The sequence below is a fragment of the Balaenoptera ricei genome, chromosome 8, assembly GCF_028023285.1.
Source record: "Balaenoptera ricei isolate mBalRic1 chromosome 8, mBalRic1.hap2, whole genome shotgun sequence".
Taxonomy (NCBI): domain Eukaryota; kingdom Metazoa; phylum Chordata; class Mammalia; order Artiodactyla; family Balaenopteridae; genus Balaenoptera; species Balaenoptera ricei.
The window spans coordinates 105,575,317-105,598,599 of record NC_082646.1 but is presented as its reverse complement, the minus strand read 5'-3'; the positions used below and the strand labels follow the sequence as shown (position 1 = coordinate 105,598,599).

General features: G+C 43.6%; 1 protein-coding gene across 1 annotated transcript; it reads left to right on the top strand.

Moving 5' to 3' along the window:
• Positions 1–793: 793 nt before the first annotated feature.
• On the top strand, positions 794–23,026 carry PLAAT5 (phospholipase A and acyltransferase 5). Its single transcript, XM_059929773.1, has 6 exons — positions 794–1,103; positions 1,661–1,754; positions 3,123–3,222; positions 17,825–17,933; positions 20,233–20,495; positions 22,740–23,026. The coding sequence occupies exons 1-6, from the start codon at positions 851–853 to the stop codon at positions 22,839–22,841; spliced, it is 921 nt and encodes a 306-aa protein (XP_059785756.1). The 5' UTR covers positions 794–850; the 3' UTR covers positions 22,842–23,026.
• Positions 23,027–23,283: the final 257 nt, after the last annotated feature.

Here is a 23,283-nt window from a genome sequence, read left to right as displayed (position 1 = left end):
AACGAAATAACGTGTTAGGACTACAAAGAGGAGATTTTTAAAAAGTTTTAAAAAGCAAGAGCATGATAGACTGGAGAGAGGTGACCTCTGGGGGATGGGGCTGGAGGTGAGGGTGGGGCAGGGAGATGGGATCAGGGAAGAACACACAGGTAGGAGAAGCCTCTGTGCTAGGTGTGTTGCGGTTCTTACGTAGGATGGTGTTTTCACGGGTGGCAATTTTATCGTCCTGTTTCATAACTACATGTATTCCATGGATTCTTTTGTATATATATTACATATTATGTATATAATTTTAATAAAAACATATAAAAGATTATCTATCGATCGCTCGATCTGGTCTGAATCGCCCAAGATTTTAACTCCTGAGCGTACGTCCCCAAGCCCTCCTAACTTGGCCTCAACCCCTATCTCCAGAGGTCGCTCCTCTGTCTGCTCCGTGGACCTTCAGCTTCTCCAGCCGCATCAGATGCCACCTCTGAGTCTTACAGAAACTGTTCTGTTACTTTCCACCCCAATCGCCTCCTACGCCGCCTTTCCCTGCCTTTCCTCTCAAAGCGCCCCCCACTGCCCGGTCCCGCGCAGGTTCCTGGGCTTTCAAGCGCCCCCATCAGCGCCGGCTGTGTTCGGGCACGTGCTCACCGCGCACGCGCCGCCCTCGCCCCGCGCGTTCTGGCCGCGCGCCCCCGCCGTTCGCTGCGCGCCCGCGTGCCCAGCCCGCCCCCCTCCGCCCTCCCCGCGAGCAGCGTCCCGGACCCCGCGGCTCTGCCGACCCGGGGCCGCGCCGACTGGGAGCTGGCCTGGCGCGTCGCCCCCTGCGAGGCCCGGGGACCGGCGGGGCGGCAGCAGCGGGATGGGCCTGAGCCCCGCCGCCGAGCGCGAGTGCGGGCACCTCCTCCCTAGGTTCCCCCGGCCCCGCCTCAGGCCCCCCTCGAGAACCGCAAGTGTGCGGACGAATGACACCCAGCCGGCTCCTGGGCTTTCGCCTGGGCCCCAGTCGGGTCGCCGCGGGAGGGGGGCTCCTCCTCACCAAGCCCCCACGCCCGGGCCTGGAACCTTCCGGGGTCGTTCTCCAGGCCCCAGCAGGCCGTCGGACCCCCAGAAAGGTCACCATGATTTCTTTCAACTCTCCTTCTCGTAGATATTTGTTCATTGTGCGAAATGCTTGTTAACCGAAATGAGTGAATATTTCGGAATGGTCGTTGGTTATTAATGTAATCGAAGCGAGCCAGGCGTCCGGTGACTCTCTCGAGTATTTACCTTCCTGTTGTATTTAGGGTGGAAATGGGACAGACGGGGTAGCTGCCGGGCAGGTAGAGTTATAACAACAGCTCTAGCTCCGCAGAAGCTTCTGCCGTTGGGTTTAGCCCCGAGGGTTCTGCCATCTGGGATAGAAGCATCCTCTTCCCGAGTCTGTACCCAGGAATTCCAAAGCCTCTCTTCCCCGGAGGAACTGAGCCCTCTCCAGGATGGTCTCACAACCCCCTTTATCCCACAGTTTATTGAGGGCTAACCAGGTGCCAGGCTTGGTTCTAGACTGGAGCTCACACCTTTGCATAGCTGTCAAGGTGCTCGCTCCAACCCTCCTTTCATGGGTTTCACGCCCCATAGAAGGCAGCTGTGGTTTAAATATTCAATAACATTTTTTTCCCCCTTGAATTAGAAGAACATGTGGGATCTCAAGAGTTGGTCCAGCTCTTGCCCAAGCAGCCACAGCAGGGTACGTTAGGACAGGGCAGAAGCAGCGTCCAGCAGGGGTAAGATTCTCTCTCTGTATGGAAGGACTGGGTCTTTGGGTGGTTAGAAGCCTTTTGAAGAACCGACTTTGATGACAGTTTTGTAAAACAAATCCTGAGCTGGTTTTGTGAACCAACCTACCACTAAGGAAGGCTGGTGTGCTCCTGGTAATAACAGCCAGAGGGCAGTCCTGGGACCTGCTGGAGGGAGGCTACCTTGTAGCAGTTTTTCTAGCCGCAAGGCCATTCTGCAGACTCCTGAGAACTGAATTGCTTTCCAAGAGTGCTTACAGTATTTTGCCAGCTGGGCTCGGTAACTAATGAATGGTGCAACCTTCTTGCCAATTTCTGCAATTCGCTTTCATTAAGAACATGATAGTTGATTCTATTTAAAATCCTGAGAGCTGAAAGTTTGGAGAAGAGCAATGTGGAAAATGAGGGGTTCCCCCACTCCCCCGCTCCCATATACTGTACTTTTGGAGAAGAGTTAAAATTTGGGGAAGGTAAAGAAAATGCCATTTTGGGGTTGGTAATGTGTTAGATGTGTACGTATGCTTTCTCATTTAACCCTCTTGACAACTCTGTGAGAAAAATGTTAGCATCTCTATTTTATAGGCAATCAAACTGAGGCTCAGACAGACTAGTTTACTAGCTCAAGGTTGAACAGCACCTATCAGAGCCAGGATTCAAACCCAGGTCTTTTTGGCCCCCATGTATCTCACTCTACTTTTCTACCCCAAAAGCATAAGAGCCAGGATTCAAACCCAGGTCTTTTTGGCCCCCATGTATCTCACTCTGCTTTTCTACCCCAAAAGCATATTCCTGCCTTTAGTTTCAATCCTCTCCTGTAACATTTTGTTTCCAGGGACAAAATATACTGATTTCTTTCACATTACTTGCAGTTACAGTGTTGTCAACAAGATTTCTCAGAAATATGGAGCTAATTATTGGAAGAAACAGCTCAAGAGTTCAAGGGGCTTGCCTCTGGCCAGGAGGACTGGGAGGGGAAGGGAAAGAACAGAAGCCTGTTGCAATTTCTTTATAAGTCATTATGTACAGTTACCATTTTAAAAAAAGCTATGTCCAAGTATCACTTTGATAAATATTTAAAAAAAAAAAAAGATTATCAGAGGGGGGAAAAAGCCCCTGAAAGCAACTCATTGCTGTCATTAGCATTTTAAACAATTGTCTGAAAAGCAAAAAACAGCCATTATTTTGTATGACAGCAAATGGCATCACAGAAACAAGCTTCGGGGGTGGGGGGTGGGGGGAATGTTTCCTATAATCTGAACACTAAACGATATCTTAAAATCGTAAATCTGAAGTAATACAGAATAATTGTGAAAAAGTGTTTTGTTTATTAACTATATGATCACAAAATTCATTTAGGGAGAAGCCCTTGGAGTCCACACCCAACCAGAAGAGAGCAGAGTGGAATTCAGCCCCGGAGCCTGGGAGTGCGGGAAGGTTAATAAAGCAGGCAGCAGAGGTGGGTATCTCGGGAATTCTCAGACCAGGCATATCTTTAACTTCCTGGCGACTTCTTCCCTACATAATATTGTATTTTACTTTATTTATACTGTGGCAGGTTGAATTGCGCACTGATTTGGGATGTTGCTTATGCCTTTAAAATTTTTTAAAAACAGCTTTATGGAGCTGATTATTGAGCTTAATTGAGGTATAACTGACATACAATAAACTGCATATATTCAGAATATACAGTATACATTTAGATTTGTTTTGGCATATGTATTCACCCGTGAAACCATCACCACAATCAAGATAACGAACATCTCCATCACTCCCAAAGCTTTCTTTGTTCCCTCTGTAAACCCCTCCCTCTTCCCACTCCCATCCCCAGGCAACAACTGATGTACTTTCTGTCATTATGCGTTAGTTTGCGTTTTCTAGAGACTTATATAAATGGAATCATATTGTATGTGCTCTTTTTTGTCTGTCTCCTTTCACGTAATTATTTCAAGTTATATCCATGTTGCAGGTTATCAATAGTTTATTCCTTGTTATTACTGAGCAGGATTTCATTGTATGGATAGACCACTATTTATCCATTCACCCGTTGATGGGCATTTGAGTTGTTTCCAGTGTCTGGCTGTTACAAATAAAGCTGCTATGAACATTTGTGTACAGATCTTTGTATAGACATATATTTTCTGTTGGGTGAATACGTAGGAATATAGTGGCTAAATCATTTGGTAGATGTTTGTTTAACTTACTGTTTTCCAAAGTGGTTGTGCCATTTTACATTCCCACCAGCAGCATGTGAGAGTTCCAGTTCCTCCTCGTCCTCATCAGCATTTGGTTTGGTCAATCTCTTTAACTTTAGCTATCCTAATACGTATGTAGGTATCTCTTGGCTGTTGTAATTTGCATTTCCTTAATGACTAATGATGTTGAACATCTTTGCATGTGTTTATTTGCTTTCCTTATATTTATATATAATCTTTGGTGAAGTATCCAAATCTTTTGCCTATTTTTTCTCTTGGTTTATCTGTTTGAGAGTTCTTCAGAAATTCTGTATACAAGTACAGATGAAGTTCATCATCACTTGCAATATTTTCTCTCAGTCTGTGGTTTGTGTTTTTGTTTTCTTAAGAGTGTCTTTTGAAGAACAAAAAATTCTAAATCTGTTGAGGTCCAATTTATAAGTTTTTCTTTTATGAATTGTGCCTTTGGTGTTGTATCTGAGAAATCTTTGCCTAAACCAAGGTCACAAAGGTTATCTCCTCTTTTCTTCTGGCTATTTTAAAGTTTTAGTTTTTACATTTAGTTTTTACACATTACATTTACATCTTCGATACATTTTGAGTTGATTTTTGTATATGGCACGAGGTATAGATCGACATTTATTTTTTTTTCCTCGTGGCTATCAAGCTATTCCAGCACCATTTCTAGAAATGACTATCCTTTTCCCACTGAGTTGCCTTTGCACCTTGTAAAAAACCAGTTATCCACATACTAGTGGGTCCCTTTCTGGGCTATTTTATTCCATTGATCCTATTTGTCTATTGTAAGGCCAATACCACACTATCTTGATTACTGTAGCTTTGTAATAACTCTTGAAGTCAAGAATGTTAGCCCTCCGATTTTGTTGTTCTTCTTCAAAGTTGTTTTGGCTATCCTAGGTTCTATAAAACGCCTGCTGAGATTTTCCCTGGAATCACATCAAATCTTTAAGAGAATTGGTGTCTTCACAATATTGTCTCCTGACTCATGAACAAGGTGTTCTATTTACTTAGGCCTTCTTTAATTTCTCTCAGCAGTGTTTTGTAAATTTCAGCTTCCGATCTTACACATCTTTTTGAAAGTATTTCATACTTTTTGATACTATTGAAATGGTATTTTAGAAAATTTAAAATTTCAATTTTGAACATTTAAAGTGAAAAAAAATGTCAATTTCTGATTGTTTATTGCTAGTAATTGGAAATACAATTGACTTTTGTCAGAGTACTTAGATAAGGATACTTATCTTGTATCCTTCAACCTTATTTACTGACTTATTTACTTGAGTAACTTTTTTTGGGTGGATTCCATTAGACTTTTTACATATCATGTCACCTATAAAGACAGTTTCACTTTTTCCTTTCCTAGCTGGATGTCTTTATTTTTGTCTTAAATTGTATTGATACTAGCCAGAATCTTCAGTACAATGCTTACTGGAAGTGGTGGGAGCAGACGTCTTTGTCTAATTCCTTAACTTAGAGGGAAAGCATTCAGACTTTACCATTTAGTATGATGTAAGCTGTAGGTTTTTCATAGAGGCCTTTTATTAGGTTAAGAAAGTTCCTTTCTTTTACCAGTTTGTTGAGAGTTTCTTTGAAAAAAAAAATCAGGACTAGACATTGAATTTTAACAAATGCTTTCTCTGTACCTATTGAGATGATCATATAATTTTTCTTTTTTAGTTTGAATTATATTGGTCGGTGTTCAGATGTTATAACAACCTTGAAATCCTGGGGGAAAAAACACATGTGGCCATGATGTATTATTCTTTTTATATATTGTTTTATGCAATTTACAAAATTTTGCTTTGAATTTTTGCATTTATGTTCATAAAGGATATTAATTTGTTAAATTTTATTTTCTCGTAGTTGTCTGTTTTGGTATTACGGTAATGCAAGCCTCATAGAATCAGTTTGGAAGTATTCCTCCTCCACAGAATTCTTGTGAAGAATTGGTATTATTTTTTCCTTTAATGTTGGTTAGAATTTACCAGTGAAGCTGTCTGGGCCTGGTGTTTTCTTTGTTTTAAGGATTTTAACTACAAAATCAATTTCCTTCATATATTTTGGGATATTCACATTATCTCTTTCTTCTTGAGTGAGCTTTGTCAAATATATTGGCATAAAGTTGTTCATAGTTTTCCCTTGTTATCCATTTAGTATCTGTAGGACATGTAATGATGTCACCTCTCTTGTTCCTGATATTAGTAATTTGCGTCTTCTCTTTTTTTTCCCTGATCAATTCGGTTAGAGTTTTAACAATTTTATGGATTTTCTCAGAGAACCAACTTTTGATTTCATTGATTTTCCTCTGTTGTTTTTCTGTTTTCTATATCTCTGATCCTGTTCTGATTTTTATTATTTCCTTTTTTCTATTTACTTTGGTTTTAATTTGCACTTCTTTTTCTGATGTCTTAAGGTGGAAGTAGAGGTCACTGATTTCAGACTTTTCTTCTTATCTATTATAGGCATTTATTACTATAAACTTCCCCCTAAGCACTGCTTTGTGGTGTCCCACAAGTTTTGGCATGTTGTATTTTCATTTTTGTTCAATTCAAAGTAATTTCCCCCCCCTTTTTATCTCCTGTGGGTTATGAAAAATGTTATTTAGTTTCCAAATGCTTGGAGATTTTCCAAGATATCTTTTGGTTATTAATTTATTCTGTTGTGGTCAGAGAATGTATTTTGTATGACTTGAATCCATTTCAATTTAATGAGACTTGTTTTACAGCCCCAGATATGGTCCATCTTCGTAAATATTGTTAGTTTTTGGGAAGAACGTGTATTCTGCTATTGTTAGATGGAGTAGTCTATAAATATCTATTAGGTCAAGTTGGTTCATAGTGTTATTCAGGTCTTCTGTTTATATTTTTCTATTAATTACATAGAGGAGTACTGAAATTTTTGACTATAATTGTAGATTTGTTTATTTCTCTTTGTAGTTTTATCAGTTTGTTTTTAATGGATCATAAGGCCCTATTATTAGATATGTAAACATTTAGTATTGTTATTCATTATTGATGAATTGATTCCTTTATTTTTACAAATAATACCTTCTTTATTCCTAGAAAGATTCATTGCTTTGAAATCTACTTTGTCTGATATTACTACAGTCACTCCAGCTCTTTCAATTAGTGTTAGCATGGTATGGCATTTTCTTCCTTCTACTTTTAACCTATTTATGCATTTATATTTAAAATGTGTTTCTTGTAGGCAGCATAGAGTTGGGTTTTATGTTTTTATCCAATCAACAACCTCTACCTTTTAATTAGGACGTTTAGACTGTGTACTTTAACGTGACTATTGATAGGCTTAGATTTAGGTCTGCCATCCCACTGTTTATTTCCTATTTGTCCTATCTGGTTTTTTGTTTCCTTTCTCCTTTTTTCCTGACTTCTTTTTGATTGAGTGTTTTTTGTGATTCAGTTTTATTTCATTTGTGGTTTATTGACTATAATTCCGTGTGTTTTGTAATTTTAATTCTTGTTTTAGTTTTTATATTCTACATTTTTAACTTATTATGGTCTACCTTTGAGTGATACTATACCACTTTATTTATAGTATAAGAAGCTTACAGTAGTTCCATTTCTCCATATCTGGCCTCACTGCATTGTTAACATACATTTTGCTTCTACATATGTTATAAATCCCAACATACATTGTTGTTATTGTATTTTTGCTTAAGCTGTCAGTTACCTTTTTAAAAAATGACAACTTTATTGAGATATAATTCACATACCTAAAATTTATCCTTTTAAAGTGTACCATGTGGTGGTTTTTAGTATATTCACAGAGTTATGCAACCATCATAATGGTCTAATTTTAGAATGCTTTCATCACCCTAAAAAGAAACTCCACATCCATTAGCAGTCTCCTCATTTTCCCTTGTCCCCCGTCCCTGGAAACCACTCACCTGATTTTTGTCTCTAAGTATTTGCCTCTTCTGGACGTTTCACGTGAATGGAATCATACAATCTGTGATCTCTTGTATCTGGCTTCTTTCACTTAGCATAATGTTTATAAGGTTCATCCATGTTGTGGCCCGTGTCAGTATTTCATTCATTTTTATTGGCCAGTAGTGTTCCATTGTATGGATATACTATCAGTACATTTTGTTTAGCCATTCATCAGCTGATGGACATTTGGGTTGCGTCCACCTTTGGCTGTTAGGAATAATGCTGCTACGAACATTCATGTACAAGGGTGGACCTGTGTCCACACTTTCGATTCTCTTGGATATATACAGTTATCTTCTAAAAGAATTTAAATTATAAGAAAAGATGAGTAGATTGATCCGAAGTTTTGAAGGTGTCTTCTAGCAGTGATTATAGTGTCATGTGGTCCGAGGTACTCAGGGTCTGCTAGAGAGCTTGGCCATTACAGTTACTGCTGGGCTCACTATGACTCGCTACATTGTACTTGTTCAAATGGAGGTGAGACTCTTAATCTCTTTAGTAAAATAATAATCCTTACAGTCAAAGGTTTTTATTTCTCATTCTATGATAGGAGAGGAAGGCGCCGATTGAGTTGGTCTCAGTTCTATGGTTTAGGAATATAGAGGCGTCAAGATTCCAACATTATTACCAGGCCGGTGAGTTATCAAGCCCAACCACCAAAAGGAATTTCAGTTTCTCCTTGAACTACAACAATTTCTAGGATGTCTCAAGACCACTTTGTTCAGATGATATTCTAAGGACTGATTTATATTAACAGAGAACAGAACAAGTTGGTGACAGTTATGAATATTCAGGAAGCCTCCGTATTGCACGGTATCTCAAGCCTGATACTCTTGTGTTTTCAATTTGATACTTTATCAAGTCAGATTCTTTAGCAAGCTTGATGCTGCGGAAAGATACAGCTGTCTCTGCAGCTGCAGGGTGGCCATCACTTTAAACACTTAATTTTATTTATTTATTTTTAACATCTTTATTGGAGTATAATTGCTTTACAATGGTGTGTTAGTTCCTGCTTTATAACAAAGTGAATTAGCTATGCATATACATATATCCCCATATCTCCTCCCTCTTGCATCTCCCTCCCACCCTCCCTATCCCACCCCTCTAGGTGGTCACAAAGCGAAGACTCCTTTTAAATGGAAATTTATAAGGACTTGCATTTTTTAAGGTTAGGCTCTGGAGTTTCTTTAGTATATGTGCTGCCGAAGTGAGCACTCTGGAGTTTCTTTTGATAACGTTATAAGCAAAAGCAGGTCTGTAGAACTCAGTGTTACTGGCAAAAATGTAATACGAGATGAATAGAATTTTACTTAATAATAGCAAAATAAGGAGTGTATAGCATTGCTTCTCTACAGTTTTTTACTCAGCAGAGATCTGGGAGTATAGTCTTGTCCCTGGCCTAAAGGTGCTCGTGGACTATTTGGGTAATAGGAGGAAGAGAGGAATTTATGTTATAATATGACAAGCAACATCATTACCAGCTCCCCATATGAAACTCTGTGTAACATTAATACATGGTTTCATTCACTTGCCCCCATTTCAGAGAGTCAGGACAAAAACCTGCTGGGATGTATCACTTCATGCTGTTCTGTTTTCATCTTAACCTGATTGAGGTCTGCGCGTAGGTCTTTGACGGACATGCTTACTTTTCACCTTCACTAACCTCATGCCATTTTGAGGCTCTGGATACATCCCTTCTATCATTTGACTCCTATTTCTGCTGATTTCATCAAGACATGTACATACCCTTTAAAATACATGGAACGACTTACTGTTTTGTGTAACACGGGTGAATTAATGCCAAGATAGGACAGATGAAATAAATGCATCTTGAGGTCCTAGCACATGAGGAGCGCCAGCTCTTTTACTCAAATGAGGCCTCAGAGATTGCTCACCATGGACACACGTCCACCCCCACCCTGCCCATATTCTTTCCTTTTTGCTTTCTGTCGTCTGGATCTGTGTATCATCTCCAGATTCATCTTGTATCTCTCTCCTCCCCCTGATCACTCTGTACCAGCCATCCCCACCTCTTTTCTGTACATTTCATGAACCCAAGTCCTCCCTTTCTCAGAGCCCTTGCACTCACTGGGTTGCCAAGACTGCTCTTTCCTGGTTTTGCAAATCCAGCTCACATATGTTGTTATGGACTTAGTGTATGTGGGTCCCTCCCTCCCCCCCACCACATTCATATGTTGGAGTCCTAATCTTCAGTATGACTCTATTTGGAGTAAGAAGTAATTAAAGTTAAATGGGATCATAAGGGTGGGGCCCTAATATGATAGGATTAGTGCCCTTATAACAAGGGACACCAGAGAGCTAGCTCTCTCTCTCCACACACAAAGAAGTAGTCACTTGGGAGTTCCCTGGTGGTCTAGTGGTTAGGATTCGGAGCTTTCATTGTTGTGGCCAGGGTTCAATACCTGGTTGGGGAACTGAGATCTCCCATGTGTTGTCATGTGAGCTTGCAGTGAGGGGGCAGCTGCCTACAAGCCAGGAGAAGAGGCCTCAGAGTGAAACCTACCTTGCTGGCACCTTGGTCTTTGGACTCGCCAGCCTCCAGAACTGTGAGAAAATAAACTTCCCTTGTTTAAGCCACCCAGTGTGTGATATTTTGTTATGGCAGCCCAAGCAGACCAGTGCGTGTCTTCTGGTCAGAAAGGCCCTCCCTGACCTCTCTATGGGAAGGCCAGCCCCTCCACAGGGGCTCTTGATCTCAGCCCCTCCCACTTTTTCAGGACCCTTTGCTGCTGATTAATCTTCTCTCTCTGCCGCCTTCAACATCTCCCTCCCGCCGGAGCCGTGCTACCAGCACTCACATGTGCTGTCGTCTTTCCTGTCTTGAAAATGCCCTCCCTGGACCCCTGTTTCTGTCCATTTCCCACCTGGTGCCCCTCCTCCCTTTCACAACCAGTATCCTGAAGGATTCGTCTGCCCTCATGGTCTCCTGTCTATAACTGGTGTCGGAAAGACCTCCACCTCCACCATGATGGGGTCCCTTTCTTCTTCTAGAGTCTCATCCGACCTTCTCTCCCTGCATATTCAGCCACGCTAAACCCTCCTGCCCAAGAGTCTTTGTCCTACCCCTGCCTGGAATGACCCTCCAGATGGTCACATAATTTTCTTCCTTGTGCCCTTACCTTCTCAGCCTAAATCTTACCTCTTCATAGAGGTCTCTCCTGCCCTTGGGGCCCAGAATGTATCCACAGTCACCCGCTACCACACCACCCCCTTTCAGTTGGATTATAGAAAACCAGCTTTAGCTAGTATAAGTCAAGAAGAGATTTTTTAAATTGGAAGGTTACTAGGGTAACTTAGAGTCAGGGAGGACTCACTGTAGGAACCTGGGCAGATCTGGGCTCTTTAGAGGCTGGAACCAGGATCTGGGCCCCTGCCGCTGCCAGGGGATCCTGTCTGTCTGGCCACCTCTCCCCTTGGTTTCTTTCAGATCGATGACCTCAATTTTCTTCTGCATCAACAGCTTCTTCCATGTGGTTTAGAGAAGGGAGGCCCCTCTTAGCAACCCCAGAAGAAATAGACAGCATCTCTTCCCTTGCTTTAAACACAAAAAATCCTGAAAACAGACAAACAAACAGACCCCAACCAACCAACCAAGCACACACAAAAACCCCCGACCTCATAGATACAGAGAACAGATTGGTGGTCGCCAGAGGCAGGGGGTGGGAGGTGGGCAAAATGGATGAAGGGGGTCAAATGGTACAAATGTTCAGTTATAAAACCGAACAGCCTGTGATGTACAGCATGGCGGCTATAATTAATAATGCTGTATTGCATATTTGGAAGTTGCTAAGAGACTAAATCTTAACAGTTCTCTTCACAAGGAAAAACAAATTCTGTAACTATGTATGGTGATGGGTGTTAACTAGACTTATTATGGTGGTGACCATTTTGCAATATATACAAATATCAAATTATTATGTTGGATACCTGAAACTAATATACTGTTGCATGCCAGTTATACCTCAATAATAATTTTAAAAAAAATCCCAAGGGAAAGGCTCGGATTGGCCTGAGTTGAAAGGGTGCAATGATTGGCATCCTCACGAGGATCACAGGGATGGAGAGGAAGGGAGAAATTACCCAAAGAGAAATGAGAGGGCTGCTATCAGAAGAATCCAAACCACCTACCATGGCTACACTTTAGTACATATGGTACTAAAGTAGTCTTAGCATTCCATCATATCACCCCATTTATTGCCTTAATAGCATGTATCACATTATATAGTCATTTTGCTTATTGACTGTCTGTCTGCTTCCAAAAGAGGGCAGAGCTCTTGTCAGCCTTATTCACTGCTATATTCCCAGTGCTTAAGCTAGTAGGTGCTTGATAAATATTTGTTGATTGAATACATAAAGGGAGAATTTCTGGGGGGAATAAAACCATCATATTCACTGCAAGGGATTAGAAAAAAGCTCACCATGGCAGATTCATAACAGAGTAATTAGGAGTGAGGCGCTCCGTTGGGGCATACAATAATGTTTTGACATTTGTAAAATGTTCTTTTGTAAAGACCATCATCTTTGCTCTCTCGGAAGTTCTACTGAGAATGTGTCGAACACCTAGTAAGTGGCAGAGTTTGGATTTGAACCTGGTCTCCTAACAACAAAACCTGTCTTCTTTCTATGACTTTGTAGCTGCCTACCGTTCTAACTCGAATCTCTCCTTGGTGTCATGTCAGTGTCTGAGGCTTCAGGTTTTATTTCTGAGATATCATCCGGGTTAGGGTCAGAGCTGAAAGTGTAATTCCTAATTCCTGTATCATGATGATTTTCTTCTGCTCCTAGCTTCCCACATCTGCTCCAATGCCTGGTCAGGGACTGACCCAAGAATCAGTGTGTTTCAGAAACAGCTAGGGACTTTACATTTTTACTCCCAGGAGTTCAAAATAAAGCTCTTTCTTTGTGGTTTTGTTCCTGCCTCCCTGCCACATGCTGCAGGCAGGAACGAGCCCTCCACCCACTTCCCTGCACCACCCCTGTCATAGTTATAAGACTTTCAGAAACTGTTATCATCCAGGGGACTTATGAAAGACTGGTTTTTCCAACCAGGTGCCTGTTTCTGGGAGAAGGGCCAGAGCTGGGTTGCCAGCTTGTGCAAAGGAAATAAATAGCAGATGGATGGAGGATTTCGAAGCCATATCTTATTCCAAAGAGAGAAAAAGGGGCAGGGAAACCTTAATCTGGATTTGAAGATTGGAGCATCAGCTGGGAGTGGAGTTCACCCTGGAGGATATAGACAGGTTCCCTAAGGTTCATGAAATGCTGGGGACAGGGTAAAGTCAAGGAAAAAGGAAGGATGGGACCTTGGAAAAGCTCCCAATATGGCTACAACCTTGGCTACCATGAGAGTCACCTGGGGAGCTCTTAAAATTCTGATTCCCAGACCATACTCCACATCAATCTTAATTTTTAAAAGCTCCGCAGGTGATTTCCATGTGCAACCAAGGTTGAAACCCAAAGCTCAATACCATCAATTTATAGTGGGAGAAACTTCAGCAAGAGAGCAGGTAACTCCAGGTGACTATTAAGTCTGTTGTGAATCCCATTCAAGTTTTCACCTGAGTACCCCTATCCAGTGGCAATATTGCAGGTGGAGAGTATTGAGGAACAAAAGAAAACTTAAAATTCAAAAATCCACTCCCCTCAACCCCAGAAATTTCTGTTTCCTGTACCACAAAGCTTGTTCAACATCCTTGATGACCAGCACGTGGATTTCTTTTTTTTTGGCTTAGACTAGCATCACAATGAATTGTGCTGTCTTCCTCCTGGCAGATAATTCGAGGGGAAAACAGCAAGGATAGTGATTCTGCTTTCCAGATGAGAAGGCTAGTTTGGGGCGCCCTCTAGTGGGAGCTCAGTTGCCACCATATTTTCTCTTTAAGGCAGAAGGAGTTGGTTTGGTCAGGGACCCCATTTCTGGTCCTAGCTCTGCCACAGACTTGCCTAGGACCTTGGACGAAGCACTTCATCTTTCTTGGCCTCAATTCCTCCCATGTAATATCACTGAGTAGATGGTCTGCTTTTTGCCCATAAAAATTTATTCCGTCAGGTGGGCAGGACTTCTGGAGTGGCTAACTGAGCATCTCAGAAAAATCTCCCCAAACAGCAAAAATAAAGCTGGACAAAACCATCAAAGACAACCATTTAAAGACTCTGGAATTTGACCAAAAGCATACAACAAATTGATAAGTGTTGAATCAAGAAAGCCTACTGAATCTTGGAATCTCAGAACAATGGAGATCTGTAGTGTCTTAGTAAGTCCCCCACCTCCCCCAGCTCTGTGGTGGGGAAGTTGTACCTGGGTGGGTGGGACATACCAGGAGGACTGGCAGTAGCAGCAGAGGGCAACTTTATTTGGAGCAGAGTGTGGAAAATTCCATGCCCAGAGATGTTGTTGAAAACAGTAGTTATCTCAGTGACAAACATCATGGAAGGCCAAAATTGCAGCTAGCCTGAGGCTGCAATACTGGTTGGGACAAGTGATGGACTAACAGACCAGCCAGAACTTTAATACGGAAACCCAGGTAATGAGACAGCTAAAGAGGGTCTAGAAAAGCTGCTGTTCTCTAAGGGGTGCACAAGGCTGCACACACATTTGGGAGAGACTAGAGAGGCCTGCGTGAGTCTCTAGCTCCTGGAGGAACATGAGGCCTTGTGAATGCAGAAAGTAACAGCTGGGCCAGACTTTTAAACTTTAGAACCTGAATGAATTCTCCAAACCACACCGAGCTCCGTAGGCAAAGAGTGATGCCTTATTGGCCCAAGATGTGGCTTAACCTCTGACCAGTCACTGGCTGACCATTATTTTTATGCCAGGCTTAAAAATAAGAGCAAGTAAAAACAAACAAACAAACAAAACTGAAGCAGATACACCAGTGGTTGCATGCTCTGAGGGAAACAGACATCACAGAATCAATCCAGGCAAACAAACAACAGCAACCACCAGCCCTGGGGGGGAATCAGAATCCAAACAGCTGAAAGCCAAACACAAAGAGAAAATCTTGAAAGCAACAAGAGAAAAAAAGACTCATCATGTACAAGGGAACCACAATAAAATTGATAGCTGGCTTTTCATCAGAAACGACGGAGGCCAGAAAGCAGTGGAATGGCATATGAAAAGTTCCGAAAGAAAAAAAAGCTGTCAACCAAAAATCCTATATCCAGTAAACTGTCTTTCAAAAATGAAGGTAGAATAAAGGTAGTCTCAGATAAATGAAGACTGCCTTAAAGGGAATAGCAAAGAAAATTCTTCAGGCTGAAAGGAAGTCACACCAGATAGTAACTAATCCACATGAAAAAATACAAAGCATGGGAGATCCCTGGTGGTCCAGTGGTTAAGACTCTGCTCTCTCACTGCTTAGGGCCCAGGTTAAATCCCTGGTCAGGCAACTAAGCTCCTACAAGCCATGCGGTGTGGCAAAAAGAAAAAGAAAAAAAGCACCCATAAAGGTAATTACATTGGTTATTATTATATTATAAAAGAGTATAAATATATATTTTAGCTTTTATCCTAACTAATTTAAAAAACAATTGAATTAAACAGTAATTATAAAATGTTATTATTGGCCTTTTAACATGCAAAGATGTAATAAATATGACAATAATAGCACAAGGGAGGGAGGCTGAAATGGAGCTATTTTGGATCAAGGATAGGACACTAGACAGTAACTCAAATCAACAGGGAGAAATGTGACTCAATTAAACAGTCCAGAAAAGGCAGAGATCACCTGACTTGATAATACAAGATCCAGTTATATGCCACCTACAAGAGGCATAGTTTAGATTCAAGGTCATAAATAGGTTGGAAGTAAAAGGATGTAAAAAGATGCAAGCAGAACCACAGCTGGAGTGGTTACACTAATATCAGAAAAAATAGACTTTAAGGGAAGAAGTATTACTAGGAAAAAAGAGAAACTGTTTGCAATGATAAAAGGTTAATTCATCATGAAGATATAACAATTATAAACACACACATTTAACAACATAATCCCCAAATTCATGAAGCAAAAGCTGATAGAATTGAAGAGACAAATAGACAATTCAGAAATAGTAGTTGGGGGACTTAAATACTACACTCTCAACACTGGATAGAACAATGCAACAGAAAATCAGTGAGCATATAGAAGATTTGAACAACGATATTAACCAACTTGACCTAACTGACGTTTACAGAATAGTCCACTCAACAATAGCAGAATACATATTCTTCATAAGCAGACATGAATATTCCCCAGGATAGGCCATATTCTAGGCCATAAAGCAAGTCTCAGCAAATTTAAAGGGATTGAAATAATATAAAATATTTCTTTGTTCACATGAAATTAAATTAGAAATTAATAACAGAATGAAATTTGGGAAATCTACAAGTATTTGGAAATTAAAAAACATACTTCTAAATAACCCATGGGTAAAAGAAAAAACAGAGAAATTGGAAGATATTTTGAGTTGAATGAAAATGAAAACAGAGCATATCAAGTTTTATGAGATGCAGTTAAAGCAGTGCTTAGAAGAAAATTTAATATAGGCTGGTGCGGGTTCGATCCCTGGTCGGGGAGCTGGGATCCCACATGCATCGTGGCCAAAAAACCAAAACATAAAAAACAGAAGCAATATTGTAACAAATTCAATAAAGACTTTAAAAATAGTCCACATCAAAAAAATCTTAAAAAAAAAGGAAGATTTCAAATCAATAATCCAAATTCCTACCTTAATAAACTGGAAAAAGGAAAGCAAACTAAACCCAAAGCAAGCAGAAGGAAGGAAATAATAAGTATTGGAGCAGAAATCAATGAAATAGAAAACGGAAATAAATGGAGAAAATCAGTGAGGCCGTATGTTGGTTCTCTGAGAAGATAAATAAAATCGACAAAACTTTGGCTACGTTCATTGACCAAGAAAAAGAAAACTCAAGTTACCAAAATCAAGAATGAAAGAGGTGGCTTACTGCCAGTCTTGCAGAAATTAAAAGGATAATAAAGGAATACTATGAATAACTTTATGCTAACAAATTAGAAAACTTACATGAAATGAACAAACTCTCAGAAAGACACAGATTACAAAACTGACTCAGGAATAACTAGAAAATCTGAACAGACCTATAACAGGTAAATTGAATTAGTAAATAAAAATCTTTTCACAAGGAAAAATTCAGGCCCAGAGGTCTTCACTTGAGAATTCTACCATACCTTTGAAGAAGAAGAATTACCAATCCCTCACAAACTCTAAAAATAGAGGAGGGAATGCTTCCCAACTCATTCTGAGGTCAATGTTACCCTGATACTAAAGTCAGGCAAAGACAAGAACTACAGACTAATACCCCTTATGAATGTAGACGTGAAAGTCCTCAACAAAATAGTAGCAAACTGAATTCAGCAACATATAAAAAGGATTATACATCATTACAAAATGAGATTTATCCCAAGAATGGGAATTTGGTGTAACTCCCCAGTCCAAAGCCAGAACCTGCAGGAGAACCTTCTCCTCTTGCAGTGTCTCTCTAGCGCCCTCTATTGAGAAAGCTCGCATGGTGCTGAGTTTCAAGGAGAAATGCTTACGGGAGCTCCTTCACGTATCACAGGGCATGTATACATACGGAGCTGTGCCTTTGGAGCTGGCACTGTCAGCCTCGGTGGCTTTAATAATGAGGGTGGTAGCAGGAGTGGGCGGCTCCCTCGACCATTTGTGTGAAGAGAGCTTTTTGCAGCCTGAGTTTCTGTAAAGTGATGAAAGGCAGTGTCTTCAGGCTGAGCTGTAGCTGATCCCGAAACAGGGTCTCTGGAGTTCCTTGGGCATGTGAAGTCTCCTTTATTTTATTTTGTTTTAGTTCATTTCATTTCATTTCATTTCATTCCATTCCATTCCACTTCCATCATAGGGTAAACCAAGACCCAGACCTGGAGACCTGATTGAGATTTTCCGGACTGGCTACGAGCACTGGGCCGTCTATGTGGAAGATGGCTGTGTGGTCCACCTGGCTCCCACAAGTAAGAGTGATGCTCTATTGAAATATGGATACTGAAGTTAGCAAAGTAAAAAGAAGGGCAGTTAATTACCGTGTTGCTCAGCGGCTGCCTTACTTTAGCAACAGAACACCCAAAGCATGACTGGACCTTCATTTACTGTGTGATACAGCTTGGTCTCTGTCCGCCAAAAACCACTGAGTGTCCAGCCCTAAGACAGATGAAAGTATAAAGATCATTCCTGGGCTTCCCTGGTGGCACAGTGGTTGAGAGTCTGCCTGCCAATGCAGGGGACACGGGTTCGAGCCCTGGTCTGGGAAGATCCCACATGCCGCGGAGCAACTGGGCCCGTGAGCCACAACTACTGAGCCTGCGCGTCTGGAGTCTGTGCTCCGCCACAAGAGAGGCCACGACAGTGAGAGGCCTGTGCACCGCGATGAAGAGTGGCCCCCCCGCCCCCGCTCGCCGCAACTAGAGGAAGCCCTCGCATAGAAAACGAAGACCCAACACAGCCATAAATAAATAAATAAATAAATAAATTTAAAACACCAAAAAAAAAAAAAAAAAAAATCATTCCTAAGTTCCCTGACCACCTAGACCACTCTTTCTTTTAAAATAGAAACATAAGAACCGGAGCCTCCATTTTGTAATGACAGCAGTTCAGTATCCTTCCTCTGTTTCTGAGGGTCCCCTGGGAGGGGTGCAGATGCTTATGTGTTCTGATTGTCACTTGCTTCCTATTGTCCCCAAATGCTGCATCCACCTGGCTTCCTGGTCACCTTTGGCACCTCCATCCTCACCTTGTCTCCCCGCTTTTCCAACCCGTCCCAGGCTGCTCCGCCCCCAGTGTGGACATTGTTCTCCTTTCCTTGCAGCGTTAACACAGGGCTGAGATTAAAGGGGTGACTAATTAAATTTTAGTGGAGATTTGATGGGGGCAGAAGTGGTGATAGTGGACGATTACAGCACAGAATGTGAAACAGCTTAAAACTGGACATCCGGAACCATTGGTCACATGGTGGCCTCAGGAGATGGGGGAGCTGGGAGAAGGGGCGGCGGGGGCTCCTCTGTGTAATCTTTGATGCTTTTGGGATTTTGCCTCCTGTGCAAGTACTGCCCGTTCAGGATGAGATTACAGAAGGGCACTGGTACCAAATGCCTGTGGCCGCACCTTATTCACAGCTCTCATCCTTGTCTCCTGTCCCCCTCGGTTGGCCCCGCCTCTCACCTGACTGAGACCTTCCTGCAGAGCAGAGCCCCTCTCCCCTCGCTTTGCTTCCCCACCCCATCCACTCACACCCATCCCGCTTCCTGTCTGGATGCCTACACGAAGAATGAAAAATTGCTTCACATTGCATTCATCTCCACCTCTCCTTTCCAGACTAAGCCTAGGAGCCTTCCTCTTGTGTAACCAAAGAGTTGTACAAGTTAACAGTTTTGTCACCACCGCCCCCCCATCAGATCTTCCTCCAAAAATGAATTCTGCCATCTTTGTTCCTGAGAGCCGAATTGCCTACTGCCAGCTTTTGTAAAATCAGCAGATAGTCCTGAAATACTTCAGAAAGGAACAAGGGACATTTCTTGCACTCAGACAACTTACAGAGGGGGAGGGTTCCCACGTTTGCCTATCCATATGGTTGTAGCAGGAAAACAGTCCTGATATTAAATTACCACCCACCTGGCCTTGGGCAGCTTCCAGACCTTCTCTGGAGCTCTCTCTCCTCTAAGGACTGAATATGATAATACAGCAGTTTTCAAACGTTTCTGTTTTTCCAAGCTGTGGAACCCTGTTTTCAAACAAACCCTCAGTGAGAATTCTGATACTTGAGTAGAGAGAAAGGCAGAGTGCCTCTGGGTGGAAGCGGGTTGGAGCGGGTCTGCGTGGCCTCACCTGCGCCCCTGCAGTGGTGGCAGAGGGAGGCCTATCCTGGAACCGCACGACAGCCCCTTGTCCAGGAACTGACTCTTACATGTAAGGGTATTCGTCACATGTTTGTGAAGATTACTGGAGTCTGGTTAGGAAAGCAAGACTCCAGTCCTAGGACTTGGTGAGGTCAGTACACGGAGTAGAGTCTGGGCCTACACCATAAGGTACCCCTGGAGCTTGATGAGAAAGAGATTGCAGTGGTGGTTGAAAGTGGGGAGTGCGGAAAGCTGGCCCTTTGCAGTTCATTTAGTCCAACTCCCCATCCTCTGCTGTGTCTTTTAGAGACGGTGAAACCAGGACCCCAAGAGGAGCCACGGATCCAGCGCCTGGAGTGAGCCGGTGCTCTGCCCCGCTGCTCCTTCCAGCTTGCAACTTTGGCTTGTCTTTGGCCCCTAGGTGAGGAATTTGAGGCCAGCGGCATCGCGTCCGTCTTCAGCAACCGGGCGGTGGTGACATACAGCCGTCTGGAGGACGTGCTACGTGGCTGCTCCTGGAAGGTCAACAACAAGCTGGATGGGACATACCTGCCCCTGCCCGTGGACAAGATCGTCCAGCGGACGAAAAAGATGGTCAACAAGATAGTGCAGTACAGCCTGATCGAAGGGAACTGCGAACACTTTGTCAACGACCTGAGATACGGCGTGCCCAGGAGCCAGCAGGTGTGGCAGCCCCTGCCCCCGCCCGGCTCTGACTCGGGGTCTCGGCGCTTGTTGCTGCCTCAGGGGTCCAATCGGTGATCGGTGTTTCCATTATTATTTGTGGGGCCTTCCATTGCTCCAGGGCGACTCAGGAGGTGTTTTCTCCTCTACTGACCCATGGAGGAGTAGAGGGGGCACCGGGCTGCATAGGAAGACCACCAGGTGGAATCCCTCCCCAGGCACTTAAGCTGGCATGGTCTCCTCGGTCAGATCATCTTAGTTCTGAAGCTGTTTTCTTCCTTTACAAAAAGGGGAAAAACTGCGGTAGATACTCAGAGCTAAAGTTGCAGACTAGCAGCCCGCGGGCCACATCTGGCCCACAGACGTGTTTTGCTTGGATGACTAGTATTTTTTTTTTTTAAAGGGAACGCTATTTATTTATTTATTTATTTTGGCTGTGTTGGGTCTTCGTTTCTGTGCGAGGGCTTTCTCTAGTTGCGGCGAGCGGGGGCCACTCTTCATCACGGTGCGCGGGTCTCTCACTCTCGCGGCCTCTCTTGTTGCGGAGCACAGGATCCAGACGCGCAGGCTCAGTAGTTGTGGCTCACAGGCTCCGTTACTCCGCGGCACGTGGGATCCTCCCAGACCAGGGCTCGAACCCGTGTCCCCTGCATTGGCAGGCAGATTGTCAACCACTGTGCCACCAGGGAAGCCCCTATTTATTTTATTTATTTATTTATTTTTTAATTTGAATGACTTGCAAACATTTAAGAATATAGAAATTTTATATAAAAAGATCTGGATTCCCAGCCTCTCTTGGACAACCTATTGATCAGGCCACTGGGCCCTCGTTCCAGCTTGCTAACACCCTATAGGGCCGAGTAGGAGCTCCCCCTTTAGAAGGGCGTGGGGCATCGGTGTGTCACCTACCAGCTTCACCCACATTCCCTGCCTGGCTTGTGTGCATTTGGGTCTGGCCTCCTTCCCCCATCCCCGCTCGCCCCCCCCCCGCCCCCGCCGCCATATAGGATGGTGATAAATTAAATGCGGTACACTACATGTGAAAAAGCTTTGGAAGCCTAAATACCTGTGACAATTTGAGCTGCTCTTGTTACTATTTGGGCCTTTTACTAAAACCCCATGAGATGAGAGGAGGAAGTGTGTACTGTTGCCTTTTTTTGTTTGTTTGTTTATTTATTTATTTATTTATGGCTGTGTTGGGTCTTCGTTTCTGTGCGAGGGCTTTCTCTAGTTGCGGCAAGCGGGGGCCACTCTTCATCGCAGTGCGCGGGCCTCTCACTATCGCGGCCTCTCTTGTTGCGGAGCACAGGCTCCAGACACGCAGGCTCAGTAATTGTGGCTCACGGGCCCAGTTGCTCCGCGGCATGTGGGATCTTCCCAGACCAGGGCTTGAACCTGTGTCCCCTGCATTGGCAGGCAGATTCTCAACCACTGTGCCACCAGGGAAGCCCCCTGTTGCCTTTTTAATAGATTAAAAAGATCAAGGTTTAAAGGTGGAACATAATTTTCCCATTTTCTTTTCTATGTTACTTGTGTTCTCTTGACCTACGGGGCTCGAATCCCAGCGCTGGTCTCTCTACTGTCCCTCTCCCGTTTCTCAGTGAGGGCTAGCAGCCCCGCCCACTCGCCCCCCTCCACCCTCTGCATCTCCCTCCTTCCTGCTCTGCCTCTTCTCCCCGCCATTCCATGCTTGTGAGACCTTGTACTAGTGCTCGGGCCTGGTGGGCTCTGGTATGCGGGACCTCCTGTCTCTTGAGCATCTGTGCAGGGAAAGAAGACCCCAGGGAGCAAGGGGGTTATAGGAGGTCCTGCTAAGGAGCCTGGGCCTGGCATTCATGAGACCCAAGCCCAGATCTAAGTGTGGATGCTGTTCACTGTGTCACTTTGTCCAAGTGAGTTCCCCTCCCTGGCCCTCGGGTTCCCTGTGTGTAGAATAAGGGACTCAGTGGCTGTGCTCCTCTGAGCCCCATGCTAGTGGCAGACCGTGGGCTGAATGGCTCTCGGGGAGGAAGGGGACCAGGAGCCCTGGATGCTTCCTGGGGAAAGGGCTCGCTCCTGCCTCCGATGTGCACCTCAGGCCGTCCTGGCTTCTCCAGGTCTCTTGCAGCTCTAGGGTCTTTGGGAATCGAGGGTGGCTGCTTCCTAGGCAGGCCAGCTCCTGACGGGGTGTGGTGAGGTGGGGGTGGGGCAGGGTGCGAACCTAGGAGCCTCACGGAGGGTCCTATGAACTGGTCTGCTTTGCAGGTAGAGCACATGCTGATGGAGGGAGCGAAGGCTGCCGGGGCGGTGCTTTCAGCCGTGGTGGACAGCCTAAGGCCCAAACCAGCAATGGCCCGAAGGCTCTGAAGAAGAGGAAGAGCTACTGACAGCGGCAGAGAGAACGCGCCTCCTTCCCTCCCCTGCCTTGCTCTCTCCACCGCCCCGTGTAAGAAAATTGTGAGTTTCTGGAAGAATCTAGAATGTAATCAATTACCCCTCCAGAAATACATCCAATATATGTGCTCATCGACCCCTGGACTTTCAAGGTGGGAAGAACCTAATATTTATTCTGCATCTATTAGGTGCCAGACACCTAGGCATTTCACATACTTCATCTTACTCTCTTTGTAGGAAGGAGCCTTACTTACTTTTTAGGCTGGACCTAGTCTGTGGCGCTTGAAACATCCTGGAAATCTCTGCCGAACATTCCCAGGAATGAAGAGCTCTTTTCAGAAGGTCTTTTTATTGCCCTTTCAGACCCACAGTGCGATTCAGGGGAGGAGGCCTTTTAGGAAACCTGTAACTCGCT

Coding starts and splice junctions, on each gene's coding strand:
- PLAAT5 (XM_059929773.1), top strand. CDS start 851: ATGGGCCTGAGCCCCGCCGCCGAGCGCGAGTGCGGGCACCTCCTCCCT. Junction 1,104..1,660: donor GCCGTCGGACCCCCAGAAAG/GTCACCATGATT, acceptor CCCTTGAATTAG/AAGAACATGTGGGATCTCAA. Junction 20,496..22,739: donor GCGTGCCCAGGAGCCAGCAG/GTGTGGCAGCCC, acceptor TCTGCTTTGCAG/GTAGAGCACATGCTGATGGA.